Source organism: Zonotrichia leucophrys, chromosome 11 (assembly GCF_028769735.1).
Source record: "Zonotrichia leucophrys gambelii isolate GWCS_2022_RI chromosome 11, RI_Zleu_2.0, whole genome shotgun sequence".
Lineage (NCBI taxonomy): Eukaryota > Metazoa > Chordata > Aves > Passeriformes > Passerellidae > Zonotrichia > Zonotrichia leucophrys.
In genome coordinates, this window is record NC_088181.1 from 16,199,298 (window position 1) to 16,225,438 (window position 26,141).

Consider the following 26,141-nt stretch of genomic DNA (forward strand, 5'->3'; position numbering starts at 1 on the left):
CTCCTCCCACTCAAGCAAAGCAGGATGTAGATATGCTTGTGTGCAGTGTCTGCCATCAGCAGTTCCATCCGTGCTTGCTGGGATGATGCAAACCTCAGATGGTGACTGTAGCACCAAAGGTTCCCTTCCTCAGTGTCCATACCTGCTTTCTGAGCTCTGTGCACTAGAACAGCACACTGCAGGGATGTAGAGGTGAAGCATAGAAGCCATGACACTCCATCCAGCAATTTGCAGAGGCTTAGAACATAATCTCCTATTGCGCTTTTGTCAAAGTCTGGTTTGCCTTATATTCCCACTGCTCAACGCCCAAGGGGTTGCAGCCCACAGAGGAGCAAAAGACTCTCAGGTGGCAAATACAGAGGTCAGTCCAGTCTTGCCCTTGACTGTTCACTATTAAATCATCTTTTGAAGATTAACTTTTAAGGGTCACTTCCTTGTACCACTGTCCAAGTTTGGGGAGGAGCTTCCACTGGCCCTTTGACTTGAGAGGCACAAGAGCTTTTCTGCAGTCCTGGTAATTGTTTCAGTTGTTAAAAGTACCTGAAAGGGACCTTCCCATGCTGCTGTTAAGGCATCATCATTCCAAGTTTATTAGAACCCAATCTCCTGGTTTTACCTGGTGTATGTGAAAGTCTAGAGGTGATGGTTGGGGTAACAACTCTTTTCTTCTAAGATCCATGAGAGAGAGTGCAATTGCCTGCAAATAATTTCTGAGAGCTGAGTCATTAATTTCAGCCATTGGCAACCCCTCCTCCCTTCCCAAATAAGGTAACCCAAGTAACATTTCACTGGGAGAAAGTCCTCTGCCCTTTCTCGGAGCAGTTCTGATCTCTAATAATGCTAATCTGCTTTCAACCATTAATTTGGTAATATGGTTCTTAAGGATAGCATTCATTCTCTCCACATATCCAGAGCCTTGAGGGTGCCACTGGGTATGAAATCTCCAATTTATGTCTAATTCAACACGTATAGAATGTAAAATTTCTCAAGTGTGTTCCCTTATCTGAGTCTATTCTTTCACTATCCCATATCTGGGAATGGTTTGTTCTAATAGCATCTTAGCCACTTTGGAGGCAGTTGCAGTTGAGGTAGGAAAGGCTTCTACCCCGTGGGTGAGGTGATCAACTATTACAAGAAGGTATTTCCACCTCTGTGGGAACTCAGTGTAATTTATTTGCATATTTTGAAAGGGTCTAAGGGCTAGGGCTCTTCCCTCACCAGGGTGTTTTCTCATCACTTTCTTATTTACCTTTTAACAAATTGAGCATTGTTCAGTCTCTGTTTGATTCCTGTATAGACTCCCTCACAGCAATACGTTCTTCCGAATTGATCGCACAGTGCTTGAGCTCCCCAGCGTATTCCTTGGTGTAGCTTAATTAAAATTTCTTCAGTAATTGCTTTATTCATTAGCTGCCTCCCTTCCCTGCCCAGCTGTGACCAGAACTACAGCAAAGGGAAAGTGCCTGCAGCGGAGGGAAGGTTGTGGTTGGGTATCTGGTTCTGTTTGTTGTTGCTGGCAGTGTTGTTTTTGTTTGCCTTACATGCTAGTAAAGAACTGCTACTCCTTTTCCCATATCTTTGCCTGAAAGCCCCTTAATTTCAGTTACAATAATTTGGAGGGAAGGGGGTCACATTCTCCATTCCAGAGAGGTCCTGCAGACACCTGTCTTTCCAACCAAGACAAGCTGACAACTAACGATTTATTGCCAGTTGTTTAATCAACAATTAAACAACAGTTAGTGAATTAACTTAGGTAACTAAAAGATAAGCTAGAGATGTTCACTGGAAGGGTAGCTGCGGAGGTCTCTGGTGAAGGGTGGGAGACCACCAGCAGCAGAAGGCACGGTGCTGCTGGCTCCTGTGGAGGCTCCAGCTGACACAAACGCTGTCACTCAGGGGGCAGCTTCCAGTGCACCCTCTTCTTGGGCTTCGGGCTCTCCTGTGCCTGCCGTAACGCCGAGCGTTTGGGTTTACCAAACCTCATCTTCTTCTTGTCCCGGGCCCTGCCTCTCAAAATCAGCCGCACCTTCTTCTGACTTGGCCTCAGCTGAGGAATCCTAGGAAGAAGGGGATTGGTGTTAGCCAGAGAAACATTTCCAGCCAGCTGCTTTTCTGCCTCCTTGCAAAGCACACAGTGTTGCATCCTCTCTCTGTGCAAGCAGTGAGCAGCACATTAAATAACTGCACTCACTGCACAGAGGTGCAAGGGCAGGACCATGACCTGTTAAGTGCCTGGGAACCACCTACAGCACACAGGGTTCCATGTAGAGAAGCAGGCTGGGGACTGGCTGCTGCCCAGATCTCTCATTCCAGATTCTGCTCCTTCCAGGAGCGTGATGTTTCATATGGTGTCTTTTCCCAGTGCCTCCCTTCCAAGGCCAGATGATGTGGCCTTCCACAGATCTTTCTGTGCTCCTGTGGGTGTTTCTGCTGCCTCTCTGGGGCTGCCTGACTCCATGCCCACCTCCCCATCCCAGTCAGAGGGACTGAAGGGAGGGTGTTAGGGGGGATGAACCAGGCTGTGCTTGGTGATGCCCAGCAACAGGACAAGAGGCAATGGCAGAATCCGAACAGGAAATTCCACCTGAACTTGAGGAAGAACTTCTTTCCTGTGTAGGTGACAGCTTGCCCAGAGAGAGTGTGGAGTGTCCCTCACTGGAAGTATTCCAGAGCCCTCTGGACACAACCCTGTGCTCAGTGACGACCCCACCTGGGCAGGGAAGTGGGACCAGATGACCTACTGTGGTCCCTTCCACTCTGTCCCACCCTGTGACTCAGTGACACCCATCGGTAGCGTGAGTTGGTGGAGACGTTTCCCACCTGCACACCATGATGGTCTTAAACTTGCCCACAGCCTTCGGGGAGAAGCGCACGTGGAAGGTCTGCATCTGGCCAGGAGCGAGGGTGCCGCGGTAGGGGTCGACGGAGAACAGTGCCGCCGGTGTTTCATCGGTCAGATCTGGGAAGATTTCCATGGAGGAACTGCTATGCTGCAGAGAGATGTGCTTTGTCTTTTTCTTCTTCTTGGAAGGGGCTGGCTGCTCGGGCTGCTGCTGCTTGGAATCCTGCAGCTGCTGCCACCACTTGGAATGCTGCTGCTTCATGTCAGGCCGCCGCCGCACTTTAGGAGGACGGGCCAGCCGCCGCCAGTAACGACGCAGCAGCTTTCTGCGATGCTTTACAATTTTAGAGGAGAGGAACCGACCTGCAAGGGAGCAACAGAACACCTTTCTAAGACCTGTGTTCCCAGCAACTCCGCCTCCTGCTGCACGTAGGTGGAAGAGAGCTGGGATGCACTTGGAGCATCTCTGGCCAAGTCCTTTATTCTAGCAGGAAATAGTGTCTGGGAGCAGGGTCTCTGCCTGCAGCACACATTCCTGTGCCAAAGCAGGAGAGTTGCTTTTAGACAGTGACTTTGCATTTGCCCTGGAGTGAGGAACTGCACACAGACAGTGGCTCCAGGGCAGGTCACTCGTTACACCACTGCTTTTCCCAGTCTCAGACTTCTCAAAGAGATGACCTGATGTCCCCCTTCCCAGTCCTGACCCAGCACGTGGCTCTCCCCAGAGCCTGGCTCAGCTCCTTTGCAGAGCAGAAGGGGCAGAGCAAGAAGAGAAAAGGCTGAAAGGCAGAGAGGGACAAGGAGAAAACTCTCCAGCTGCAGCTGGGAAGATGCTGATGAAAGTGGATGTGTGGACAAGGATGAAAAAGCAATTCATGTTTTGGGGTGAAATGCCCTTACGCATCAGAGCGACGGAGTATCCCTTCTTCACTGGTTTACTAGCTGCAGGTTCCTCCCAGTAGTAATCCAGAGGTACCTTTCCTGTGTTGTGAATTCTGAAACTGAAAAGCAAGAAGGAGGAATAAAAAAAATGTCCAATAAATATAAAGCAAATAGTACAGTAACATTGTCTGAGGAACTTCTGGTATCACTTTCTGCTGAGGAGCACCTTCTTCCCCAGGCAACCCTGCTGCTCAGACTGCTGTCCTGGGCGGCCCTAATCAGTATTTCCAAGTCTGGATCTTTAAGAGGAAAGGGCCAACATGGTGCCCAGGACATGGAAGCTAAGGGGCTTACTCTGGACTATAGGCCTTGGTTTGACTGCAAACTTATTCCTGAGCAGCTGAGGACAGGTGACCTGCAGTGAGAGCAAACCCATGGCTGCTCTCAGCAGAAAGGTCTGGCAGCACTGAGGCTCTCCTGACCACCATCTCCTGCTTGGCCTCGTGTGCACGAAAATGGGCCTGTGCTGGTTGGGGCTGGGGCAGAGTTCTGGCAGGCAGGCACTGGACCAGCCCTGGGGAGAGGCAGCTCCTGCTCCCAGGAGGAGCTGTGCCTGGCCTCCAGCACTCACGTGGCTGTCCTTGTATGGAAGGGCAAGGTGTCCCTGAACTGAACCACGATGGTGTTCGTCTTCAGCTGGGTGTAGGCCACAGCAGCACTGAGGCACACCTCGGCCTCCTGGGTGCTACCCTCCACCTCAGTGTGATCCGTTTCTGGGACTGGCTCGACCACCTGCAAACACAGGAAGGAGGAGTCACTGAGCAGAGCCCAGAAGGTCAGGCCTGGAAGGGAATCTTCTGCCCTCCAAGCTCAGCCTCATAGCGGGACTAGAAAGGACCATTCACTTCTACTTCCCTGGAAAGATGACAAAATTGGGACTGCTCTGCTACAGCAGTTGTTCCTACCCACTGATCCAAGCAGTCACTAGCACAGCTGTCAATGTCCCCATGGAGACTATAGCTGTGTTCCAGTCCCTGTACTTCAACCTTGTAGAGGGACTGACTCTTTTCCTGTCCCCTATAAATCCAGCAGGTCTCAAAATTTGGTGTAAGTTCCCCTGCTGGAGCTCTGTAGATGAAGAACCCCAAGACTGAAGAGTTCTAGAAAGCACCTTTTCCTTTTCTTAGGAGAAAGTGCTTTCCATATTTCCTGTGTGGAGCAACAGCCACACTGCTGGGAGCTGGGGATGGGCATTTTGGGATGTGAGAGATCTCACTAGGAAAGTCTCCAACTGCAGATGTTCTGATAGAAAAGAGGATGGTTTAGAAGCCTTAAAATGGTCCAGAAACTCAGAATGAACCTTCTGATGTCCCAAACCCAAGATGAGTTTGCATGGCAGTAATGAAAATAAAACCCAGAGTCTCTGGAGATGATCCTTCTCTGGACTCCTCCATACTGTCACACAGTGCCTGAGCTACTCCATGATGAGATATCCCACACAATACAGAGACTACAACCAAATTCTCTGGTATCCATGAGACAAAACTTGGACTTCACCAGCATATGCAGGAGAAGTGGATTTCTCTCTGCTTCAAAAGAAGAGACAGAGTGCAGCAGACTTAACTCCTTGCTGGTGAAAAGGCACCAAATGAGATCAAGACATTACTAAAACCATAAAATGGGATAAAATCATAAAACATTGTCCCCCATTCAACATGGGCTGCAACACTTGTGCTTGTGGCACAGACTGATGGTTTGTGTGGCTAAAGGTCTCTTGTCAAAAGGCTTCCCCTCTTGTGTGAGTGCATCCAGTCACTGTGCATCCACCTCTCCCCTGGACTGCACTGCTGGTGAACCTCACAGCTGTCCGATGTCAGAGGAAGCAGGAGCTGCACAGCCAGCAGTGATGGTGTTATGGTGGTTCTTTTTGTAAAAGCTGGGTTGGCTTTTTTTGCCATTTTGCTTCTTACCTTCTGCACTTTATAGAATTTGTCTTCTGGGTCTTTCCTGGGGGTACTCTTCCACGTGACAATGTACTTTCGGTCATCCCAGTCCGGAACCTTCCTTGGTGGCAGCTGAAACTGGATCTTGGTCACCTTACATTTCACAAGGTGCCTCCTGTAGGTGACTGGGACATTTGATTTGAAGGACACTCTGATCTTCTTGGAACGGCGAGGACGGAGGTGTCCCACCTAGGGGGAGTCAAGACCAAACTGGAAGCACTGCCAAGGGCAGGACTGCCAGCAAAAGGAACTGATGTGGTGAGCAGCTGTGCCAGGAATCTGCACCTCAGAGTGGATTTATGCAAAGTTTGATAGACAAAAGTGTGAACAGAAGGTGCCACCTGCCATAATATGAAGCCTGTGCTGCAAGGCTGGCAGCCTTGGCCCAGCCAGGCCAGGGACTGCATCTCCTACATGGCACTGGAACAGGCTATCAGTGGTATGTGAGGACTCCCTGCCAGCTCCTGGGAACACCAGGGCAGGGCCTGAGCAGTGGGGAAAGGCAGAGCAATCCATGCTCACCTTGGGGGAGATGTGGAACGGGCCGTCTGCCTCCCACTCAAAGCGCAGGAACTGGTGCTGGGTGCGGTTCCTGATGGCGAAGGTCCTGCGGCAGCACTTCCCGACAGGACAGTGCCCAAAGTCCAGGTGATTCACTCTGATAGCTGTAAAGGAGGAGAGCAAGAGATCTCAGCATGCAGGGAGCTCCACACAGCCCCTCACGTGCACAGACACCTGCACGTTCAGTGCTTCCTTGCTCCAAGCCTTCCTCCCTCTGGAGGGAGTTCCCCATCCCACCACTTCCAGGGAAACACCCTGACACATCCTTAAGCCAGCAACGTGCAGCACAGCACACACTGCTCTGCGTGCATGGCTGCCATGCCCACAGGCCACCAAGTCCCGTGGGTGACAGCCCAGGCCTGGCTAGAGGGAGGACACACATGATCAGACATTGTCCTCCTCCTTGCTCCACCTTGGCAGCCTCTCCTCTCTTACCATCAATGATGTCTTTATTCAGGCTGCTCTTAGCATCCCTTTCCTCTGTGTCTTCCTTTAGTCCTCTGAAGATGAATCTGTCTCTGTGGCCTTCACCCACCAGCTCTACTAGGATCTTGTTAGAGCAGGCGTCGGCCACCAACAGATGAATCTCCCCTTCCAGACGTTGAGCCAGGGTGGGTTTGAAAATGACATCAAACACTGCTGATTCCCCGTGACGCAGAAGGAAGAAAGGCTTTGTGGGCTTGCTCCCTGCACAGCAATGGAAATCAGAGTTAAGTGATACAGCTGTACAGAGGAAATATTTCCATAGGAGATATGAGGAATAAGAGGTTGAAGCCAGCTGCCTTCTCAGCACAGGTTCTACCCCCAGTGGTTCCAGATCTTCTTCCTATGTTCACAAGACACCTTGTGCCTATGCCACCTCCAGACACATCACCACCTAAGCAGCTTAACCTCAGGCTGATGCCCAGCCCTCATTCCATCTGCTTCCAGCCAGCTCCAGCCATATGCAAAGCTGAGCCAAAGAGTGCTTTTGGCTTCTGCTGGCTGTCTGTGTGCTCAAGGGCTGTGTCTGTTCAGGTTGGTACCTTCCTACATGCAGCAAATACCTCAGAGGGTCCACTGTGGTAGTGACAGTCCCCCACAACTCAACGCCCCACATCTAGAACACAAGAACTTCCTACAACTTGCTAGGAGGAAACCCTGCAAAAAGGCCCCAAGAAAAGCTTGGGGGACAGAGAGCCCAAGGAACAAAACTGTGCCTAACATCTGGCTGCTGCTCAGAGAAGCCAAGAGCAGGCTTGGCTGAGTTTTCCTCTTTGCATGATCACATTTCATGGGTAATGAATTTACCATTTATGATGGAGTCCTCATCTTCAGTGCGGAATACCTCGAGTGTGGAGGCCCTGCCCTTCAAGAAGAACGCTCCGTACTCGTGCTCCAGGCGTAACATAAACTGAGAAAAGGGAAACCAGAGCACAATGATGCTGTGTGAGTACAGGGTGGCACAGGGACTGACACCACAGTGCTGCTGGTCCCACATGGCAGCCCAGCACCTCTCCCACTACTAACAGCACTTAGCACAAAAGTGAAGTCAAACCAGACAAGAAAAAAGGATGTTCAGAGGCATCTGGGTAGAACTGACACAGAACCAAACAGGACAGAAAGTAATGAGCAGAATGTAATTAAACCACATCTAAGTCTACTTCAAATGTAGTAAACTGGGATCAAATACAATCTAATGGAACTGGAAAATCACACATGTCCATGAGAACAAAAGGTGACCTGAGAGACGGGGGGAAAATACTCCACCACCTTTCTTGTGTTCAACTTAAAGAAGAAAGACTGGATGGAAAATTTCCAAGAATTCCCTTCTTGGAGAACAGATGTCAGTCACTTGCTTCAAAAGAATTTCTGACACCTCTTCCCAGGCCTGCTGTGTTTTCTGGGACCCTTCCCCTGTGCCACAAGCGCTCGTTGCCACACCAGACCATTCCTTGAGCAGGTCCTCCCCACCTTGAGAGGTATGATGCCATCGTTCCGGACGACCAGGGGCAGCTTCTGGGATGTCCCCACGCGGTGCCTCTTGAAGCGCAGCACGGCCGTTCCCCTCTTGCTGCGAGCGCGGGGGCACACGACCGTCAGCTGCGCCTCGTGCGCCTTCCCACTGATGGTGAAGGTCACGGTTTGGGGTTTAATTTTCACAGGGCTGCAGCAGAGGCACAGAAACAATTTCAGCTGGCACTAACGCATTTCTCACTAGGCAGGCAAAGCAGCAAGGGCCACAGCGTTTTCCCTTCCTGGTGCTCCTGTACCCCACGACATGGACCCCACCAGCCTCTTCCCAATCCATTCAAGGCCATTCACAAGAGGAATCTGCTCCAAAGAGCCAGAGCCTTCCACAATAACAGTTAAAAATAATTTCACTTGATTGAATCATGCAGTACAGCAGGTAAATAATGAGGCACCAGATGAGATATGGCAAATCCCCTGGCTGCACTGAGATGAACTTATGCAACAAGCAAAAGCACAGCATGAAGGCAGTACAAAAGCAAGAAGGCAAAAACACATCATCATCACCATCAGTAAATATCATTTCCATGAGCAGTAAAAAAACCAATTGCTTATTAGCAATTAGACTTCTCTTGTTCCAATTCAGCCACTAAAGGGTTGAGGAAGAGCAGGCCAAAGCCCCAGTACACAGGTCCCAGAGCAGAGGAACCAGACTCCTCTTTCATACCAGCTCAAATCACTCACATAAAACAGCTTAATGAATGCCAGGGAATCACAGAGGATCACCTAATTTTACAGAAACAAAGAGGAAAGTGTGACTGCTGACTTGCTGGTACAGAAACTGCTTCATCCAAGCCTTTGTCCTTGGAACCCCCAGCTCAGCTGCAGCACATCTCAGTAACTTCCAGTTGGCTACCTAATATTTGCCTGTCTTAGTTCCTCATACAGGCTAAACCATCAGCCTCATTTTTCTGCTCTATCTAAGAGTTACTGCCTCCCAGATCATCTCATTCCAAGTACTCTGCCTGAGGCTACTGAAAGCATTAGAGCTAACAAGAGGTCTGTGCCTTTCCAGGGGAGAGGCAGGTATCAGTGAGGCCTCCCCAATATTTCACAGGGTCAGTTACCCTTTGGGGATGACAAGGGAAGCCTTGAAAGTGCAGTTGTAGTTCTGCTCATCTGGCGGGGTGAAGGTCACTGTAGCAACAGCATAGGATGAGCCAGGAATGGACATCTTGACTGGATCCAACTTGAAAACATTGTTGATAGGGATTTGTTCCTTGGGGGAATCCAGAGAGCAGTGTTAGGAGAAAACACCTTTCAAGATGACACAGTTTTATGCATAAATGCATTATTGAGAACAGCCCCAGACATTGTGTCTTCCTTCCTCCTTCCCTGGGCAGGCTCCCGTCCTCCCAGGGAATGCTGACCTTGTGCTAAAGCATTGTGTGTTTGGAGTGCAGGAAGCTTCCCCAGCCTATATGGGAGATGGGCAGTGCATGGAAGATCCTGCAGCTAACCCAGAACTGGCCTTCAAAGAGAAGGAAAAGCCAGGGAGCCCGAGGAAATGCTCTGCTTTGAGCCCTGGCATGTCAGCTCATAAGAGCCCCTCTCTGCGTGTGCTTCCAGGAGAGATTCAGAAGGATTCACTTCTCCCACTGAAGACCCAGAGGTGTGAGCCAAAACCTTGCCCAAGACATGCACAATTCCACACAACTGTTCCCTGGCTCTGCTGCTCTCCCCTGCAGTTTGACCTGCACTGAGCTACACTAGTCTGGGCCACAGGAAGCAATGCATCTGGAGAACAAAAGAGGCTCTCACCCAGCCCTTAGAGGGCAACCACCACCTTGGCCTCCTGTTCTTACCTCTCCAGGCAGGGGTTTGATGGAGAGGACCACATCACATGGCAGGCTGCTTGCACTGTAGATACTGAAATGAGCTTCTACCTCTTGGCCAACCAGAACCTTGTTGAAGATGAACCTGTTCTCATCTCTGACGAACAGGCCCGTGCCTTTCACCGACTGCATCTTGCGGTCGAGGTCGGTGCTGCTGCAGATCGGGTACTCCTCGAAGATTAACAGCACATCCTCAGCAAGTCCTGGGGACACACCAGAGGGATGAGCATGGAGAAGCCTCCCTGATGAGTTTATCTGGACCCTGCTGGCCTCTCAGAAGGCTTGATAAGCCCTTTCTGCCCGGGTGACTGCTAAACCCAGCCTTGGCTGGGGGAACTGGCTGTGAGGATGGAGCTAAGTCTACCTCAGTCTTAGAGAGCATTGCTTTCCTTTTATCCTTCCATGCATCCCTCTCAGCCTGAGAGGGATGAGTCCACTGGTGGACTTGAAGAGGGCTGGAACCTCTGAGGATTTTAAGCTGGGACACAAGGGCTAGCTTGCCTCTCTATGCAAGCAGCAAGTTGAGGTGTAGCATTGTGTTTTTTAATTGTAATGCATTTCTAGCAGTCAGTTTTGTAATCTTTCTTAATTTATACTGTCATAGCATATTTTATTCTTGATGGATTGTTCATTTCCCCACTGTGTTATTGGGTTTGCTCTGGCTGCCCATCTCTCCAAAGATCTGCCCCTCTGTTCCCTCTTCCTCCTCCTATTGAATGTCTATCCCTCCCCAAGCTTGCCTCTTTCTCGAGACACTTCCCTATCAATCTTGCATCCTTTGAAACCCCACTGATTTGTTTAAATTATTCTCCTCCCCTGCAGTCCCTTATTGGTTTAAACACTGCATTCCCCGCCTTGTGTTCCACCCCCAATTTCTCCCTATTGGTCTAAGATTGTATCCTCCCCTGAGACCTCCTTCCCCTTATCATCTGATGTATGCATTTGAGTTTGCCCTTTCTGTCACTGAACCTCTGGGAGTCAACTTCTCTGGGAACCATACAGAGGGCCTCTCCCTGATCCTTGTCCCTACCCTGGCACAGTCTGCAGTCCACGGCAGCCGTAGAGCGGCCGTGCCCTGCAGCTGCAGCCTGGATTGGGCAGCTTTCTGGGGGCAGCCCGCCCATGCTGTCGGTGCCGGGAGCTGGTCGGAATAATCCGGCACCGTGGCATTGAGGTGCTGCTCAGCAGCAGGTGTGACCAAGGGCACTGAGGGCAGTAGGTACCTGGGAGGCAGGACTCGGCAATCAGGGTGAAGGGAATGCCCAGGGGATTCTCCTTGGGGTCTCTGCCCGGGATGTCAATGTAGAGCTGCTCCTCACATTTGCCCTCCTGCCCTGCGAAGCAGTCCACTGTGATCTTCTGCTGTCCCCACGGACCGATGGAGCCGGAGCAGGGGGACACCGTGAACATGCCAAGATTGAGGTGACTCTGCAGAAAAAGTTCCAGGAGAGGCTGATGGCTGATAGCTGTGCCTTGAGCACCCCACCAAAGAGTATGTCCTGCCTTGGCCTCCAGCTGGGCCCAAGCACCCAGTCCCAGGGCAGGGAAGGATGACTTCATGGCCCAAAGGCAGCCCCAGGCTGGGAGCAACAAGCCAAGAAGAGCTACAAATCTGTCCCAGAGGGCAGAGAGAAAGGAATTTAAGTGTAAAGAATTAAGGTGGTAGCTGTGCTCCTTCAATCTCCAGAGGTAACACAGGAGAGCAGAAATACCTCTGAGAAATGATGGGAGAGAGGCAGGGGACTGCAAAGAAGAAAAAGCAATGTTGTCTGAGCTCTGTGGACTGGGAGTTCAGGGGGATGTTTTTGCTTCTGAGGTGTTCACAGACCTATGCTGGCTTGCAGCTACCAAACACAGGACCTGCTCCCCTCTGTTGACCCCACAACTCCAGGTCAGAGCCAGACTACAGGACTGTCAGTGGGACTGAGCAGATACTGGTCTTGCAGACCACATCCCACCCTGTGGCGATGAGCCCCAGCCTGGGCACAGCAGCATCTTCTCACATCCCCTGCAGCAGCACTGCTGGGCAGCAGGAGTCACCCACCTGTGTAAAGGAGCTCGATTTCCTTGCTGTTGAGAGCCTAGCAGCCAATGGAGCAGATTCCCCTTCCTTTGAGCTGAGAGGAGAAAGCAGAGGTATCTGTCATCTGAGCTCCCCTGCCTTTCTCTGAGGCCAAAGCTGGCCTTCCTGCTCACAGAGGAAAGCCTTGTGTCCTGCTGGCTCCCAGAGAGCAGCCAGCAGCACCCACTGAGAGCACCTGCTGGACTGAGCAGCTCTGTCACCAGCTTCATACTACACCTGTGCATACCCAGGCCTTTTTTTGCTCCCTCTCCTCAAGCCAGGCATGCAAATACACAACAGCCCAGGTCCCCTGGCTGCCTGCCACATCCAGCCGTGGGGTGGTGTTGTAGTGTGTTTTTAAGTTTTTGTAATATTCCCTCGTGTTATGTATTGTTCCCCCCCCATTCTGTGAAGATGGTTTTGCCCTCCTTAAGTTTCCCGCCGTAGCCCTGCTGGCAGTTATGTTACTGTGGTTATCCCTGCCCTTGGTTTGTGTCAATTACCTATGTTATATAATTTCTCCTCCCTTTTATTCCCTTTTAAGTAAACTTTTCCTCCTCCCCGGGCCCAGTCAATCACCCCCCCACACCTCCCAGTCTTCCAGAACCTTCGTCTCACTAGGGGTCGTGGTTGGCTGAGGTCCCGGGGCCCCTCCTTTAATTTGTACTTATTGGATTCACTATGTTGTCTGTTATGTTAAGCTCATCCCCCGACCTTCCCTAATTGGTTAGTTTGTAAACCCCTCCTTTGGTTTCCACCTCCCTTTAAAAGCCTTGTCCCCCCCCACTGTCTTCTATCACTCCCTGTTGGTCCCTGGCCCGTCCACGTCGGATTGCCAGAGGCATTAAACCCATTTGGACCCCGGGGAGTGTCCGACTCTTTCCTTCAACCAGCACAGCAGCTTTGGCCGATACCTCGTCCCTTGCAGGCACAGCCCGAGGCCACTGACGCCGAGGGGTGCGTGAAGCAGCCAGCCCTGGGGCTCTGCCACCGGGACTGACTCCCCCTGACTGCAGTGGGCTGTTGGTCACCCTCTCACTAGCCGGACTTCAGGGTTCAGGCCACGGACTGCTGCAGGGTGGTGCCTCCTCAGACAGGAAGGGTGGTCAGGGCTGCTCGTACCTTTTGCTTTCTGATGTAGATGCATCCTCGGCTGGTTGGCGGATGCAGAATTTGAAGTGGAGCATGCCTTTGTTCTCCAGCACCACAGTCTGGCTCTTCTTGGTGCCCTTGATCATGGCTCCAAAGTTGATGGGTGAGGCAGGCTCAATGCTGTACTTGCTGTACACGGCTTTGGCCGACACCTTCAGTGGGATGTCAGCGACAACCTGGCCTCCTCGACCTAATCTGGCATCTGTCACCTGTGTCCACAGGAAGGGCAGGTAAACAATGCAGAGGCCAGCCTCTACCCCAGTCCCCAGCCTCCCTCCCCAGCCTCCAGTTTGCCCCTCCCTGTTTAAGCACCTCCTCCAGAGTCACATTCTCAGCTCCACTTAGGAAGCCTCCCAAATGGTGTTGAAAGACTTTGTGCATGTAGGAGAGAGGATTCTCCAGTTAAATGCCTCCTTCCATTAGACATCTATCCTGTTTACACTCCCAAAGCACCGTGTGATAACACAGCCTGGCCCAGGCAGCTCACCTGGCAGTACAGGATGGGTCTGTTCTTGAGGAGCATTTCACTGGTGGGGTGGAAGAGCATCTCAACATTCACAGCAGGCTGGGAGGCAATCAGCACGCCCGACTGAGGCGCAACAGTGAAGTGGGATGCCGCGTCTCGCATCCTGGGACCTGCACCCTTCAGCATGAACCTGGGGAGAAAGGGAAGGAATGGAGATCTCTGCAGTTAAAAGTACAGGTGCCACCAGCACAGCCAGGACTTTGCATAGGACCAGAAAAAAAAGGGAGAGTCCAGCTCTGCTCAGGGAATCTTGGATCTTGACAGGGAGTGCAGACAATCATGAGGTTACTGCAAGAAACCTTGACACCAACATTTTTCATTCCCTTCCTTACAGAGTCTCAGAAAGGGAAAGGAGGTGACCATCAAAGAAAGGCAATGAATCTCAGCATTTCAGTGGCTGAAATTTCTGGGGCTCTCCTTTGGGTTCCTGCTGAGCTGTGAAGAACTGCTGGTTTGTGGCTGGATTCTCTGGTAGAATAATTGAGATTTGAGAATTCAGGTTTTGTATTTACCATGAGGTAGCCAGCACGGAAATAGTTCTAGCCATTGACAGAGCATGCAGGCCTGGGAACCCAAGGAAATGCTCACTACCAGGCAGCAGGACTCACCTGTACTCAATGTTGTATACCCCTTTGTTGTTTAAACTTAGGACTTTCTTCACGTTATCCATGACATTAATGGTTCCAAATTCCAAGCTTCCTTCTGGACCTGAAGAAAACCCCCAGAATGAGATCAAACATGGTATTTGTGAGCTGCTGCAGAATACAACAGGCCACAAGCTACATGGAGGTCTTGGTGCAAACCCCCTTCCAGCAAGTTTCTGTTCCTGAAAGTGTTTTCCAGCTGCCCTTTCTCTTCACACCCAAAATATCTGCAGGCTTAGTAGCTAAAGAGCTCGCCTTTCATTTCCTCGCTCCCAAGCACAAATCCAATTAGTTTATTTGCTGTGCCACGCCTGTGGGCATTGCCAACTGCCTGTTTATGTCATTGTTGTTTCAAAGCCCCCAAATCCAATCTGCACATGAAGCTGCACACTTCAAAGTTCAGAGGGGAGAGACTTAAGACTGTCAGAGCCCTGACAATGCTTTATTTCATGCAGGTTGCAGGGTACATGCTTTATGTATCCATGCCATCATTGTATCCCATCCCATCCCAGTGCTTTGGCTGCCCACCTCCCAAGGTAATGCAGTGCACCTGGACTGCTTTGTTTGGGAGGCATCCACTGACCTTCAGGTATGAAGTCAATGGTCAGAGAAACATCGTAGACCTCTGCAGAGATTTCAATGTTTTCAGTGTGGACAACCCCCAGGATGTTTTCTATATCTGAAACCTGAGGCAGCAAGAAACAAACACTGTTCAGATTATTCTTTTGAAAAGTCCTTGTCTCTGCTGGCTGCTTCCCTTATGGCCTCCCTGGCTTCACAAGCGTTGGTGGACTCCCAAGCTTTGCTAACCTGTTCCTCTCATGGGCTGCCCCAGTGAGATTCTGCTGCAGTAAAAAACCCTATCAGCCCAACTCTGCACTCCTGCAGCAGGGAATGCTGCTGCTAAAGCATCCTTGAGAGGCACAGGGGTGTAAGAACAACCACAAAAAGTGTGAGCTGTCTCAGAGCAGGTGGCAATCTCCAATCACCTAGCACCCTGTCTGAAATGCAGCCCCTAAACCATGGGGAACAAAATCCCAGGGGGACAGTTTGTTGCACTATGCAAGGGCTTCAGACAAAGTCCAGGAGGAACGCAGAGATCACGCTACAGTCTGTACAACCAGACAACAGCCTTCAACCATTCACAGGGACAAGGTGGTTTTGCTACAGGCTCAGGATGAAGTGTCTGCTTATCTGGGGGGATGTGGATGCACTGCATGTTCTGGCAAATGCTGTGCAGAGGCAGAAATTGGGGTCACAGCATCCTCGTGTCTGGCAGGTGCAGCTCTTTGTGACTCTGTCCCTAGGAGCACATGGCTGCTCACTGTGCCCTGCTCTGCCAGGCAGAGCACAGTTTCTCTCACCTCTAGTCGAAGGATCTTCTCAATTATGCCAATCTGCTCAGCCTTGAAATGCACTGTCACTTCCAACTCTGAGGAGGGATCAAGGATGCCATTATCTTGTGACAAGGAGAAGTTCTCAGCAAGGTAATCCAGCCCATTGAGCTGCCAGGCCATGGGCAGCAGGCTGTTGTTTTTCAGGACCAAGGTCCTGCTGTCAGTCCTGCAGAGAGAGGAAGGGAAGGCACTTGGCATCAGTTGCTGGATGGTCGCACCAGCCTCGCCACTGAATGCAACTTGGAGCGGCTCCATCCATGCCCCAGAAACCAGGGTCAAACGTTTTCTCTTTGTCACAAGTCTTGGAGCGCTTGTGGGATCACTGACCTGTGCAGAAGCAGCTTGTCAAAAGAGAGCTCTGGGGGGCTGATCTCCAGCTTCACATGTACCCCATAGCAGCACAGGCTGAAGACCACTGGCTCCGGGTTCTTCTCTATGCTGCAGATGAGCTTGTCTTCCAGGAAGCCAAGGGAAGTGGGGTATGCCCAAATGGTCAGCTCCTGGACATGGCCCCACAGGAAGAAATTAAAGGAGCTCTGAGTGTGAGCAGCAGGAGCAGCCCCTGGGCACTTCTACAGTGCCTGCTCTACCTGCCCTTCTCCTACCTGCTTCTCCTTTGGTTTCAGGGTTAGGCTGGGAGGGTCCAGAAGGAATGTCTCTGCTTCCCCATCATTCTCAAAGGAGAAGTGGACCTCTATGTCCATAGGGGAGTTGTTGAAGATGGTTAGCTTCTCTGAGTTGCCAGGACAGTTCAGGGCCTTGTACCTGTCCACAAAAGGGGAAAAGGCTGCAGAGGAGACGTTGCCTTTGCCACACACCGAGAAGAGCACCGTGTGCACCCGAGGAAGCAGTGCTGGGAGACCCTGCTCTAACAGACAAGTGATGGAAATGGATCCCAGTCAGAGGCATGGGCGAGTGCTCAACCCTGGCTTACTCTGATGCCTTCCCCTGGACTCGGTGCCTCCAGCCCAGAAGCCTGATCATGCTCAGGCCACTTCAAGAGTTTTTAACACAACGTTAATTCAAGGCTGCCTAGAAAAATAACAGCATACCAGACACATGGGTTTTTTCCCCCTCCTTCTTGGGATGCCTTCCCTGCAGGGTATAAGGAAAGGCCTTTGGAAAAGGAGTTTAGCTAATCTCTTTCATGAAAGTCATGAAAGTACTTGGGATTTCATGGGTTAGCTCAGAGTCTGAGAAAGAAACATAAAGCATCAATTCCTAAGAGGAATGCAAAAAGATAACAAATGATCCTTCTTTCAGGTGTGGAAATGACTTTGGAATGAAAGTTAGAGAGAGGAATTTGGAGAAAGGGTTAAAGAGGCAAAGAGAGACCCCAGACCATCCATCAACCTGGAAAAAGATTGTAGGCATTTCAGTTTCATTTCCTTGGGCTGTCAAAAGAGACCTAGCCCTCTAGAGCTCCCATGGAAATAAGAACTTAATGTTAAATTTTTATTTTTTTTTAAGTGACAGTAAAAGTAGAAGTACACAATAGCTTCAATGATAGTGTGTTTAGGCAGATTTTATCCAGCAGTGAGCACTCAATGTCATTGCAGGAAAATGTAATTCCTGCTGTGTGTTCCCCTCGACACCTATTGGCAGGTCAACCATAAAATCTTATTAATAATTAGAGATTAATGAGAGGTTTACAAAACCATCTACAGAATAATTGCTAGAACAGGCTACCTGCAGAGCTCAAAGCACTTCAAAAACCACCATAAAGTTCATTTCCTATGGGTTGAAGCTGACATGTGGGGGGGACACAAAAGTTGCCCCCCAAGTCACCTTTGGACTCGCAGCAGCACGCGGCTCTGGCCACCAAGGCGGCCACCAAGGCACCCACTGGGTAGGCAGAGCAGCTCCTCCAAGGCTCATTTGCCTCTTATCTGCTCAAGTTCACACATCTGTGGTCCTTCAAACCCATGTGTCTTCAAACCCACGTGTCTTTGGTCCTTCAAACCCAGAACTCTGATGGGATTGTGCCACCAGGACAGCATGTCTCTCCAGGCATGTCCAGAAAAGTACAAGGCCCGGCAGGGAGCACATACCACTCTCTTGATTTCCCACACAGCAGCGGTCCAAAGTGGAATTGCTTTGTGCTCTCAACGTATTCCTTGAAGATGACTTCGTCTTCCTTCATGGTTTTCCTGCACTGTGGAAACACCACCCTGGGCAGAGAAAGTGGGGAAGGAGGAGCTATGAGATGCTCCAAGTAGGAAATGCGGTCAGAAAGCCATAACCCTTCCTGGTGGCTAAGGTACCATGTGCCTTCCCAGCTCCCAGCACAGGAAGAGGGGCTGGGCAGCCTCAGGCAGCATGATCTGCCCAGGCCAGAAGCCCCAAGGGGCAGCCTGGCTGTGAGTTCAGGGGCAGCTGTGCTGTGGGAGGCTGCCAGGGCCCAGCCTTACCGTGGGTTCTGGCAGATGCTGGGGTACAGGCCGGTGCCACAGCAGGGCAGCTCGTACTGGCGCTTTGACTGCACGAGCTCAAACCTCAGTGTCTGCTCAAACCTCCCTGGCTTTTTGGCGGAGAAGTTGACCTTCAGTTCCACCTCACCGTGGGCAGGCACTATCCACCGGTACCGTTTCAGCCTGGCAATTTAGGAGGAGGCTTCAGACATTGCTGAGGAGCCAACAGAACAAGGAGGGTGCACTCGCCATCCCCCAGCACTGGCACAGACTCACTGTGGAGCTGGGGACGATGGACCTTGTTTGGCAAGAGGACCAAGAAGCAGAGGCATCACCTCCTCCCGTGCAGCTCACCTGAGGAATTCTGTGGGGACTGAGGCACTTCCCACTGTACTTTTGGATCCTGTTGCAGAGGAATCCCGGGGACTTTCTGCTCTCTGTGTGGAGATATGCTTCTCCTTTGCAGAGGTGTCTCTGCTGGTTGCTTTACCTGTCTTTGGATGGCCCTTGGAAGAACTGACCTTCACATCTGGGGCCTTGGGCTAAGGGGAGAGAGAAGAGGGAGAGAGAGGTGAGCCCTGAGACATCCCCATCCTGGAAAGCAAAAGGGGGGTTTGTTCACCAACGGAAGAGAAAAAAAATAAATAAGTCCACCTGTCCATGGACTTGGTCTCCCTTATTGGTGTTTGTTTTGCCTAGGACACCCCTGCTCACTCAGGACCCTCTCCTCAAAGGAAGTTCATGGCTTTAAGTGCTTTTCCCCCCTCTTCTCTTACAGAACTGCTCTGTCTCCAGCAGAACTCTCTCTTTTGTCCCATCTCTGACAGAAAGGAGACCTGCAGATATGGGACCCCATCACATCTTCACTGCCTCTCCACAATGCTCCCTTTCCATTCAACCTGCCCCACTGTCCCCGTCTAGCCTGGTCCCTGCCCTGGCACCTTCAGTGCCAGCACCACTGGAGCACCCACCAGATCCTCTTCTATAGGAGCACCTTCTGGTGCCACAATGCTGAAGGGCTCCACACGCTCTGCAGAGCCCAGCCTCTCCTCTGGGTACTCGACTATGGAGAGCACAGCAGCAGGGGGAAGGGGGGGGCCATCAGGATGCAGTCCCAGATGTTTCAGCAGCTAAAACAGAAGAGAAAATCCTGTTTATACTTCTGTCACCTTCATCCTCACAACTCCTTCTTTGAAGGCACTGAGCTTTTGGCAATGGGGTTTTTAATTTACATGAAATACGAGTGCTTTGTTATGCCCAGTGGGGCGAGGAGGCTCCAGAGCAGACACAAGAGCTACAAGCAGGACTGGGAGAGTGACTCAGCTGAAGAAAACAATGGCCATGTCCTGGGAGGGTTTATGATTTCTGGGATGGGAAACTCTGAACAGATGGGATACTTGTACACAGAGCACTCCCACTTCCTGCCCATCTGAGGGATGGTGATAACCTCCCCATCCACACAGATGATAGTCTTTGTGGAATACCATCAGGGACCTAGACGTGGCTCTGTGCCATTATCACCTGGGGGAACACAATGCTCCAGGGCCCAAGACCACAGCAAGCTCAAGATCTGAGCCTTGCAAGGTTTTACCTGGTCTTCCGTTGGCAGCTTCCCATCCCTCAGGATCTGCCCAATCATGGCCTTTGGATCTGAGACCTCAATGTCCAGGCACGGCACCCCAATGTGCTCGTCTCCGACTGCTCCTTCGGCAGCTTCGCTTCGCGTCCCCAGCTGAGATGACTGAAGACTCCTTTGGTCTCCACTTTTTTGTTCAGGCTTCTTCTCCACCTTCTCCTGAGGCTTATTGGTCTTCTGACCTTTGTTTTCAGCTGGAGACTTTCCCTTTTGGATCACAGGCAACTGCACGGTACCCTGAACCCTGTCCCAGCAGGAGAAAACCTGTGCAACATTCTGCTGAGATGAATCATAAATCTGAAACCTCAGGATCAAGTTCTCCATCTCAGCTGGGTCCTCTGGGATTTCAGTTTCCCCCATCCCTGCAGCTCTGGTTTCCCATTTCTCAGGGGCTTTGGTTTCTCCGGTCTCAGGGGCTTTGGTTTCTCCGGTCTCAGGGGCTTTGGTTTCTCCGGTCTCAGGGGCTTCGGTTTCCCCCTTCTCTGGGGCTTCCTTCCCCTCGGGTGATCTGGTTTCCTCCTTCGCTGGTTTTGGAGGTTGCTTCCGCACGGAGACACCCTTCTTTTCCTCCTTCCGCCTCTCTAAGGCTTTTGCCTCCTGCTCAAGCTTTCGAGCCAGCTGCTTCAGCTCCCTTCAGCAAACAAAACAGAAAACATCGCTGAGAGTCACCAGTCCTGGCTGGCCCTTCACTTCATTCCTTGACCCTGAGGCCAACATTTTCCTCCTCCCCCCACCAAATTCCAATACGATACATTCCCCCAAATCACCAACTCTTGGTCCAGCATCACCCTTTAGAATACTCAATCCTCAGTTCATCAAGAGGAGAAGGAGTCCTTCTTTGTGCCATGGACTTCTTGCCACGCGTGGCACCGCCCGGAGATCCTTTGCCATCGTGACATCTTCCTTCCGTGCCCAGTGCTCTCACCACTGCACATGGACCAGGGCTGCTTCTGGGGTTCCTTTTAAGGATGCCTTGTCTCTTTCCAAAAAGACACAGTCTCAACTTTGGGACATCTGTGCCCCCCATGTTGTTTGCACCCCCTGGTGCCGAGGGGTACCCACACTGAACCCTCCTGGTTCTGAGGCATTTCCCCCCCTGGAAGCAGTCTCTGTATCACAAGAAAACAGTCCATGGCTATACAAAAAAAAGAGTCCGGCAAAAAATGCCACTACATCTTCTCCATTCTTCCAACATCTCTCTCTCTGCCCAGACCTTCATCACTCTTCTAGGAAGGGTTAATGTTCTGTAAAGTTTTCATTGTCCCCAAAGGGGTTAAAAGCTCCCACAAGCAGCTGGACACATCGCTGGCTCCTCCCCCGCCCTTTCCTCCCTCTCAGCCTTGCTGCCACACATGTTTATCAAGTTTCAGGGTAACTCTAAGGCACGGCTCTGTTTCTCTCTCTGTCTCCCAGAAGTGTGTAGAGGGGAATACCTCTCAGTAGTTCTTCAATGCTTCCACCCTTGGGCCCCTCAGGGTCAGGCCCACCTCTCCCAGGCCGCATGGCCTTCCCCTTCCCTGCACAGCCAGCAGCTGGGCTGGGGGAGAGATCAAACTCTCCCGCCTGAAATCCAAAGAGAACCTTCCATGGGGGAGCCCTGCTTTTAACCCTGTGTTCTCAGAGGTGGATCCAATGTCCCAATGGCCACATCAGGCACCAATATTAGAATCTGAGCACCTATTGGTGACCACAGCATCCCAGAAATCCTATTTCCGGTCAAACCACCACACACTCCCAATCTCCACACTTTGCCTATGTGTCCTGAGCTGGGCTGCCTTGCTGGAGCAGAGCTTCTCCTGGGCTTGCCTACTGCTGCAGCTGCAGGGCAGCCTAAAGGACATGAGCTTTCATGGGTGCTGTCCCACCATAAGGAGAACCCTGGCAGATCAGCATTGCAAGGACTTGCAATGCTGTGGCAGGACCAGGACCCAAAGCAAGGTTTGCTCTGTGCCCCACACCTGCCCATACCACAATCCCACTGTTTTGGTGAAGGGACATGATGAAGAAGGTGCAACTCAACACCATGGACCTAAAGACACCTCTAGAGGCAGTGCCAAGGCAAGCCCAGAGCCAGATCCCAGCTCCCTGCAGGCAGCATCTAAGGCAGGAGGGCTCACCACTCAAATAGAGAAGATCTTCTGTCTCAACAGAAGAAGGTCCTTCCTCTCTTGGGAGCCAGGGAGCTCAGAGTGGCCATCCCTGTGCTGCTTCTGGCCTTTGCTCTGCAGCACCTCTGAGCTCAGAGTCCCTGGAGCAGGGAAGCCCACCAGGGACAATAACCCATGGAAGAGCAGTAACCCATGGAAGGCTTACTCACTTTTTCCTCCGTATGCGCTTCCTTTCCAGAATTATTTTATCCACTTCTGCTTTCTTCTCCTCAGGGAGTGCATCATACTCATCCTCATCTATTTGCAAGATATGTTCTGCTTTCCTCTGCAGAGCTTTCTCCCGCTGCATTTCTTTAGCACAAACCAGAGGAGAAACCATGAGTGACTGCAAGCAGAGCTGGGTGCTCTGGGGCAGCTGCAAGGATTCACAGCTTTTCCTGACGCAGCCTATCATCCCAGGAGATATTGGGGAGCTCATATCCCTGCTCCAGAATTCAATCTCCCAAGCTATGGCCGGGCAGTGAGGTCCTGTGCTTTGCCTGGCTTAAGTGCACCAAGGCTGAGGACAGTTGTTTGTCACTGAGCTACAGCAGCTGGCACTTGTGCCCAAGCTTTAATGTTAGAGATTAAGGTGAGTCTTAAAACCTCAGATCTCCTGCAACTCTGAGATGAGTGCTGGTTACACTGAGGCAGAAGGCGGAAAGATGAATAAAAACATTTCTTACAAGCTCTGCTGCAAAGCCAGATACACAGAGATAAGGGTGAGGGCTTGAGAGAAAAGATTTGAGAGGGATGGAGATATTTCACCTTCCTTCTCTGTTTCAGCTTCCTTCCTCTTTCTTTCAGCTTCCTCCCTGGCTTTCCAAGAATCATAATCCTCATGCAGGTTCACCATGAAGATATGACAACGATTCTTGACAGCTTTGAGTACACAGAGTAGGGAAGATTCCAGGCTGCTTGCAAAGAGGCTCTCCAAGCCATCAAAGATCACTCCCTTGGAGCAGTCTTTACGCTGTGAGTAAAGGGAAGAGTAAGTCAGCCATTGCACGCAGGGGCCTCACAGCTGGACAGTAATCCCAGATGTCCCAGGGCACCAGCTATCCTTGTTCCAAGTGCAGTAGCTAAGAGCAGCTGGGACCTGTCCTTAGGCTCTGCCAACTAAGGGCAGCTGCAGCTTCCCCCAGGGTTCCCTGCACACAGTCCAGGATCCTCCAGCAGCATGTACAGAGCTGCTCCTCCTCCTCCTCTCTGAGTCGTACCTCAGTGCCTTCTCTCCGGAGCAGGAATGTCTCCTTTTCCCCCACCCCACACACCTGCAGCCTCTCACTGAGGATGTCCACCAGCAGCTCCTCGGGCAGCACACAGCTCAAGCAGTTCAGCTCTTCCCCACGACTGCTGATGATGTTCAGCTGCTGGGGCGCTGGAGCAGTGGAAACTGTGAACTGCAATGGGAACCATTGTAAGGAAAAGAAACCACAGTGGAAAGCCCTGAACAACTCCCACTGCTGGGCTTGGAGCTGGGGTTCCTCACTAATGGAGACTAGAACAACCCTGCAGTGCAGGCTGGGGGCTCCAGGGGATGGTTCTGGAGGGCCCATGCCTTGGCCAGCAGAGACCCAAGCTTGCAAGCCCCAGTGCAGCCTCCCAGCACTTTGCTCACTGCCTGCAGCCACACTAGCCAGGACTGCACTTTGCCAGCAAACCACTGAGAACCAGTGGAGCTGTCTGCCAGAGCACATTCCCAGCCCAAGTCATGGCACATAGACCCACAGAGCCTCCAATGCAAGCGGCCCCTGCCCATCTCAAAGACAATGCAAAGGTCCCAGGCATCAACCAGGGCAGATCATGTTTACCTTGATGTCATGTTTACCAAGTTTGCTGGCTGACTCCTCCTTTTGTGATGGAGGGGTCTTTTCTTTGACATTCTTGTTGATTTTTTCCCCAGAGGCTCGTTTATTCTTGGTCTGAGATTTTTTATCTGTACAGGGAACAGATGGGGGCTTTGTAAAGCAAGCAGGCACCTTTGACTGCAATGGGCACAGCCTTGGGAAGGAACATGGCTCTTTTCCCCAGTCTGCTGGGCACTGGCAGCACTGTTTCCCAGAGGCAGCTCCTTCCCTGCTTCTCTTACCAGCATGGTAAAGCACACCATCCCATACTTGATTTTAAAGCCAGCACTGTGTCCCTCCTAACAACTGTGCACGCAGGTGACGCTGCTCACACAGCAGTTCCCCTGCAGATCAAGCCAGAGATTTGTCCTCTAGGAGCATTGTTTCCATACACTGCACCCATCCTGCATTCCCATGTGGAGACCTGCAGCCCTGCCACACTTGCATCACCCATCTCCACTGAAGCTAAATCCTCCTTGTGGGAAAAGCCCAGCTGGGACCCAGACTCTTCTTCCTTCCACCAGCTCCCAACCCAGCAAGGTTCAAAACTGAGCACTGCAAAACTTCCCCCTGCACCGAGCCAGGTCTGGCCTCACCCTGCAGAGCTCAGGGCACCAACTGCCCAGGAAGTTTCATAAAAGTCTCCAGTCTCACATGGAGAACAGCCCAACGAGCTGTGTAACCTGACAGTGGCCATAGGTAACTCTCTGGAGAAAAGAGCTCATCTGGAGCACGTCTCTCATTGGAAATTCCCCTGGGAGGCTGTCCTTCCCTTCCTCTCGTTTGCGAGGTTACATGCATAGTCAGTCCTCTTGTGCTCAATAAGCCACTTCAGAAGGCTTTTTCCTTGTTCAGGTGGGCAGCAGTTCTGCCTGCTGCCCATAAGAAGAAGGCTCAATTCAGCTTTGAGGAAATATAAAATAGTTGGGAAAGAGACAGGCATGCTTTACCAGCCCTAGATGAGCTCTTTTCTCCAGAGATTTACCTATGCCCACTGCCAGGTTACACAGCTCGTTGGGCTGTTCTCCATGTGAGACTGGAGGCTTCTATGAAACTTCCTGGGCAGTTGGTACCCCTAGAAAAACGAACATGTGCCAAGAAAAGAAGCAAAGGGGGCTATAAAAGAACCTTTTTGTGAGCACTTAAAATTGATTTCATTTTTTTTTTTTTTGGCAAGCCAGTGATGCACTTTACCCATGTTCCCTAAGAGAAACCCCAGGACTGAAAAACTGCTGCTCTGAGTAAGCAGAAGTGGACAGTGGTGGTGGGTTTCTCAAGCACTGGCCCTGGGTCCTTACCAGCATTTCTCCTTACCAGCATCACCTTCGTCTTTGCCTTCCAGCTCCAGGGCAGCCTGGGTGCAGAGCTCCCGGGCACGGAGCCCCACTGGGCTCCTGTCCTTGGCCATGGCCTCTTTCACCACGGTGTCGATGGACACGTAAGCAGCGTCGTAATACTGACACAGGCCTGCTGCTATCTCTGTCTTTCCTGAGAGAGACAGGAGGACTGCTTGGTGACACTGGCACAGGAGGCATTGCAGGGACAGGCCCTGGAAAACCTCCAACAAATTTCAAAGTTAAAATGGCAGTGGGAAAGCAAGTGTCCCTCCAGGGGAGCCATGAGGGAGGCAGCTGCAGCGTGGATACAAACTCTGAATTCTAGAGCCAAGTGGATCATCTCCACCTCCCGTTCAGCTGAGGACTTGCCTTAAGCACCGTGGCCCACCAGGATGTGTTCCTCCTGCTTGTCCCTCTCCCTGCAGCCCTGGGCTGCAGCTCACGTACCTGCCCGGGGCGGCCCATGGATGATGACAACCATCCCTCCTTGGTGGGGCTGCGCCTCGCAGCTCCCTGAGTCCGGGTCAATGCCCAGGTGGTGCAGGACAGCCAGAGAGACAGGATTCCCAGCCTCTTTCACCATGGACTCAGGACAGAATGGGACAGCTCTGTGACGTGCTGCAGTGCAAAACCAGGGGGAATAGTCAGCCTCCTGCCTACCTTTGATCCTCACCATCCTCCCCATGCCCTCAGATCCCAGGAAAGGAGACTCAGTGAAAGCAAGATGAGATCGTTCTTTTGCTGCTAGGAAGGTGCAAATATAAAAGAGCCAGTGATATTAGACCTGGTCCTTTTGGCTGAGGAACTCATCCAGCCCTAGTCTTTGTGGCTAAGGGACACAAGGAA

The 26,141-nt window shown here is 51.5% G+C and overlaps 1 protein-coding gene across 1 annotated transcript in view; it reads right to left on the reverse strand.

Moving 5' to 3' along the window:
- Positions 1–1,697: 1,697 nt before the first annotated feature.
- Positions 1,698–26,141, reverse strand: part of LOC135452980 (hydrocephalus-inducing protein-like) — a 64,913-nt gene continuing 40,469 nt past the window's right edge. The window contains exons 34-64 of the mRNA XM_064723536.1: positions 25,743–25,913; positions 25,273–25,446; positions 23,901–24,047; positions 23,383–23,732; positions 22,877–23,081; positions 22,279–22,420; positions 19,917–20,592; positions 19,297–19,455; positions 18,680–18,867; positions 18,326–18,508; positions 17,966–18,085; positions 16,520–16,679; positions 16,242–16,414; positions 15,882–16,080; positions 15,101–15,203; positions 14,482–14,581; positions 13,835–14,003; positions 13,318–13,556; positions 12,178–12,250; positions 11,357–11,561; positions 10,104–10,336; positions 9,366–9,517; positions 8,242–8,434; positions 7,579–7,681; positions 6,724–6,975; positions 6,250–6,392; positions 5,695–5,916; positions 4,356–4,516; positions 3,743–3,843; positions 2,821–3,205; positions 1,698–2,057 (exon numbers count right to left, since the gene is read on the reverse strand). Coding sequence (XP_064579606.1) covers positions 1,889–2,057; positions 2,821–3,205; positions 3,743–3,843; positions 4,356–4,516; positions 5,695–5,916; positions 6,250–6,392; positions 6,724–6,975; positions 7,579–7,681; positions 8,242–8,434; positions 9,366–9,517; positions 10,104–10,336; positions 11,357–11,561; positions 12,178–12,250; positions 13,318–13,556; positions 13,835–14,003; positions 14,482–14,581; positions 15,101–15,203; positions 15,882–16,080; positions 16,242–16,414; positions 16,520–16,679; positions 17,966–18,085; positions 18,326–18,508; positions 18,680–18,867; positions 19,297–19,455; positions 19,917–20,592; positions 22,279–22,420; positions 22,877–23,081; positions 23,383–23,732; positions 23,901–24,047; positions 25,273–25,446; positions 25,743–25,913 — 6,050 coding nt within the window. The 3' untranslated portion in view covers positions 1,698–1,888. The remainder of the gene's footprint in view (positions 2,058–2,820; positions 3,206–3,742; positions 3,844–4,355; positions 4,517–5,694; positions 5,917–6,249; positions 6,393–6,723; positions 6,976–7,578; positions 7,682–8,241; positions 8,435–9,365; positions 9,518–10,103; positions 10,337–11,356; positions 11,562–12,177; positions 12,251–13,317; positions 13,557–13,834; positions 14,004–14,481; positions 14,582–15,100; positions 15,204–15,881; positions 16,081–16,241; positions 16,415–16,519; positions 16,680–17,965; positions 18,086–18,325; positions 18,509–18,679; positions 18,868–19,296; positions 19,456–19,916; positions 20,593–22,278; positions 22,421–22,876; positions 23,082–23,382; positions 23,733–23,900; positions 24,048–25,272; positions 25,447–25,742; positions 25,914–26,141) is intronic.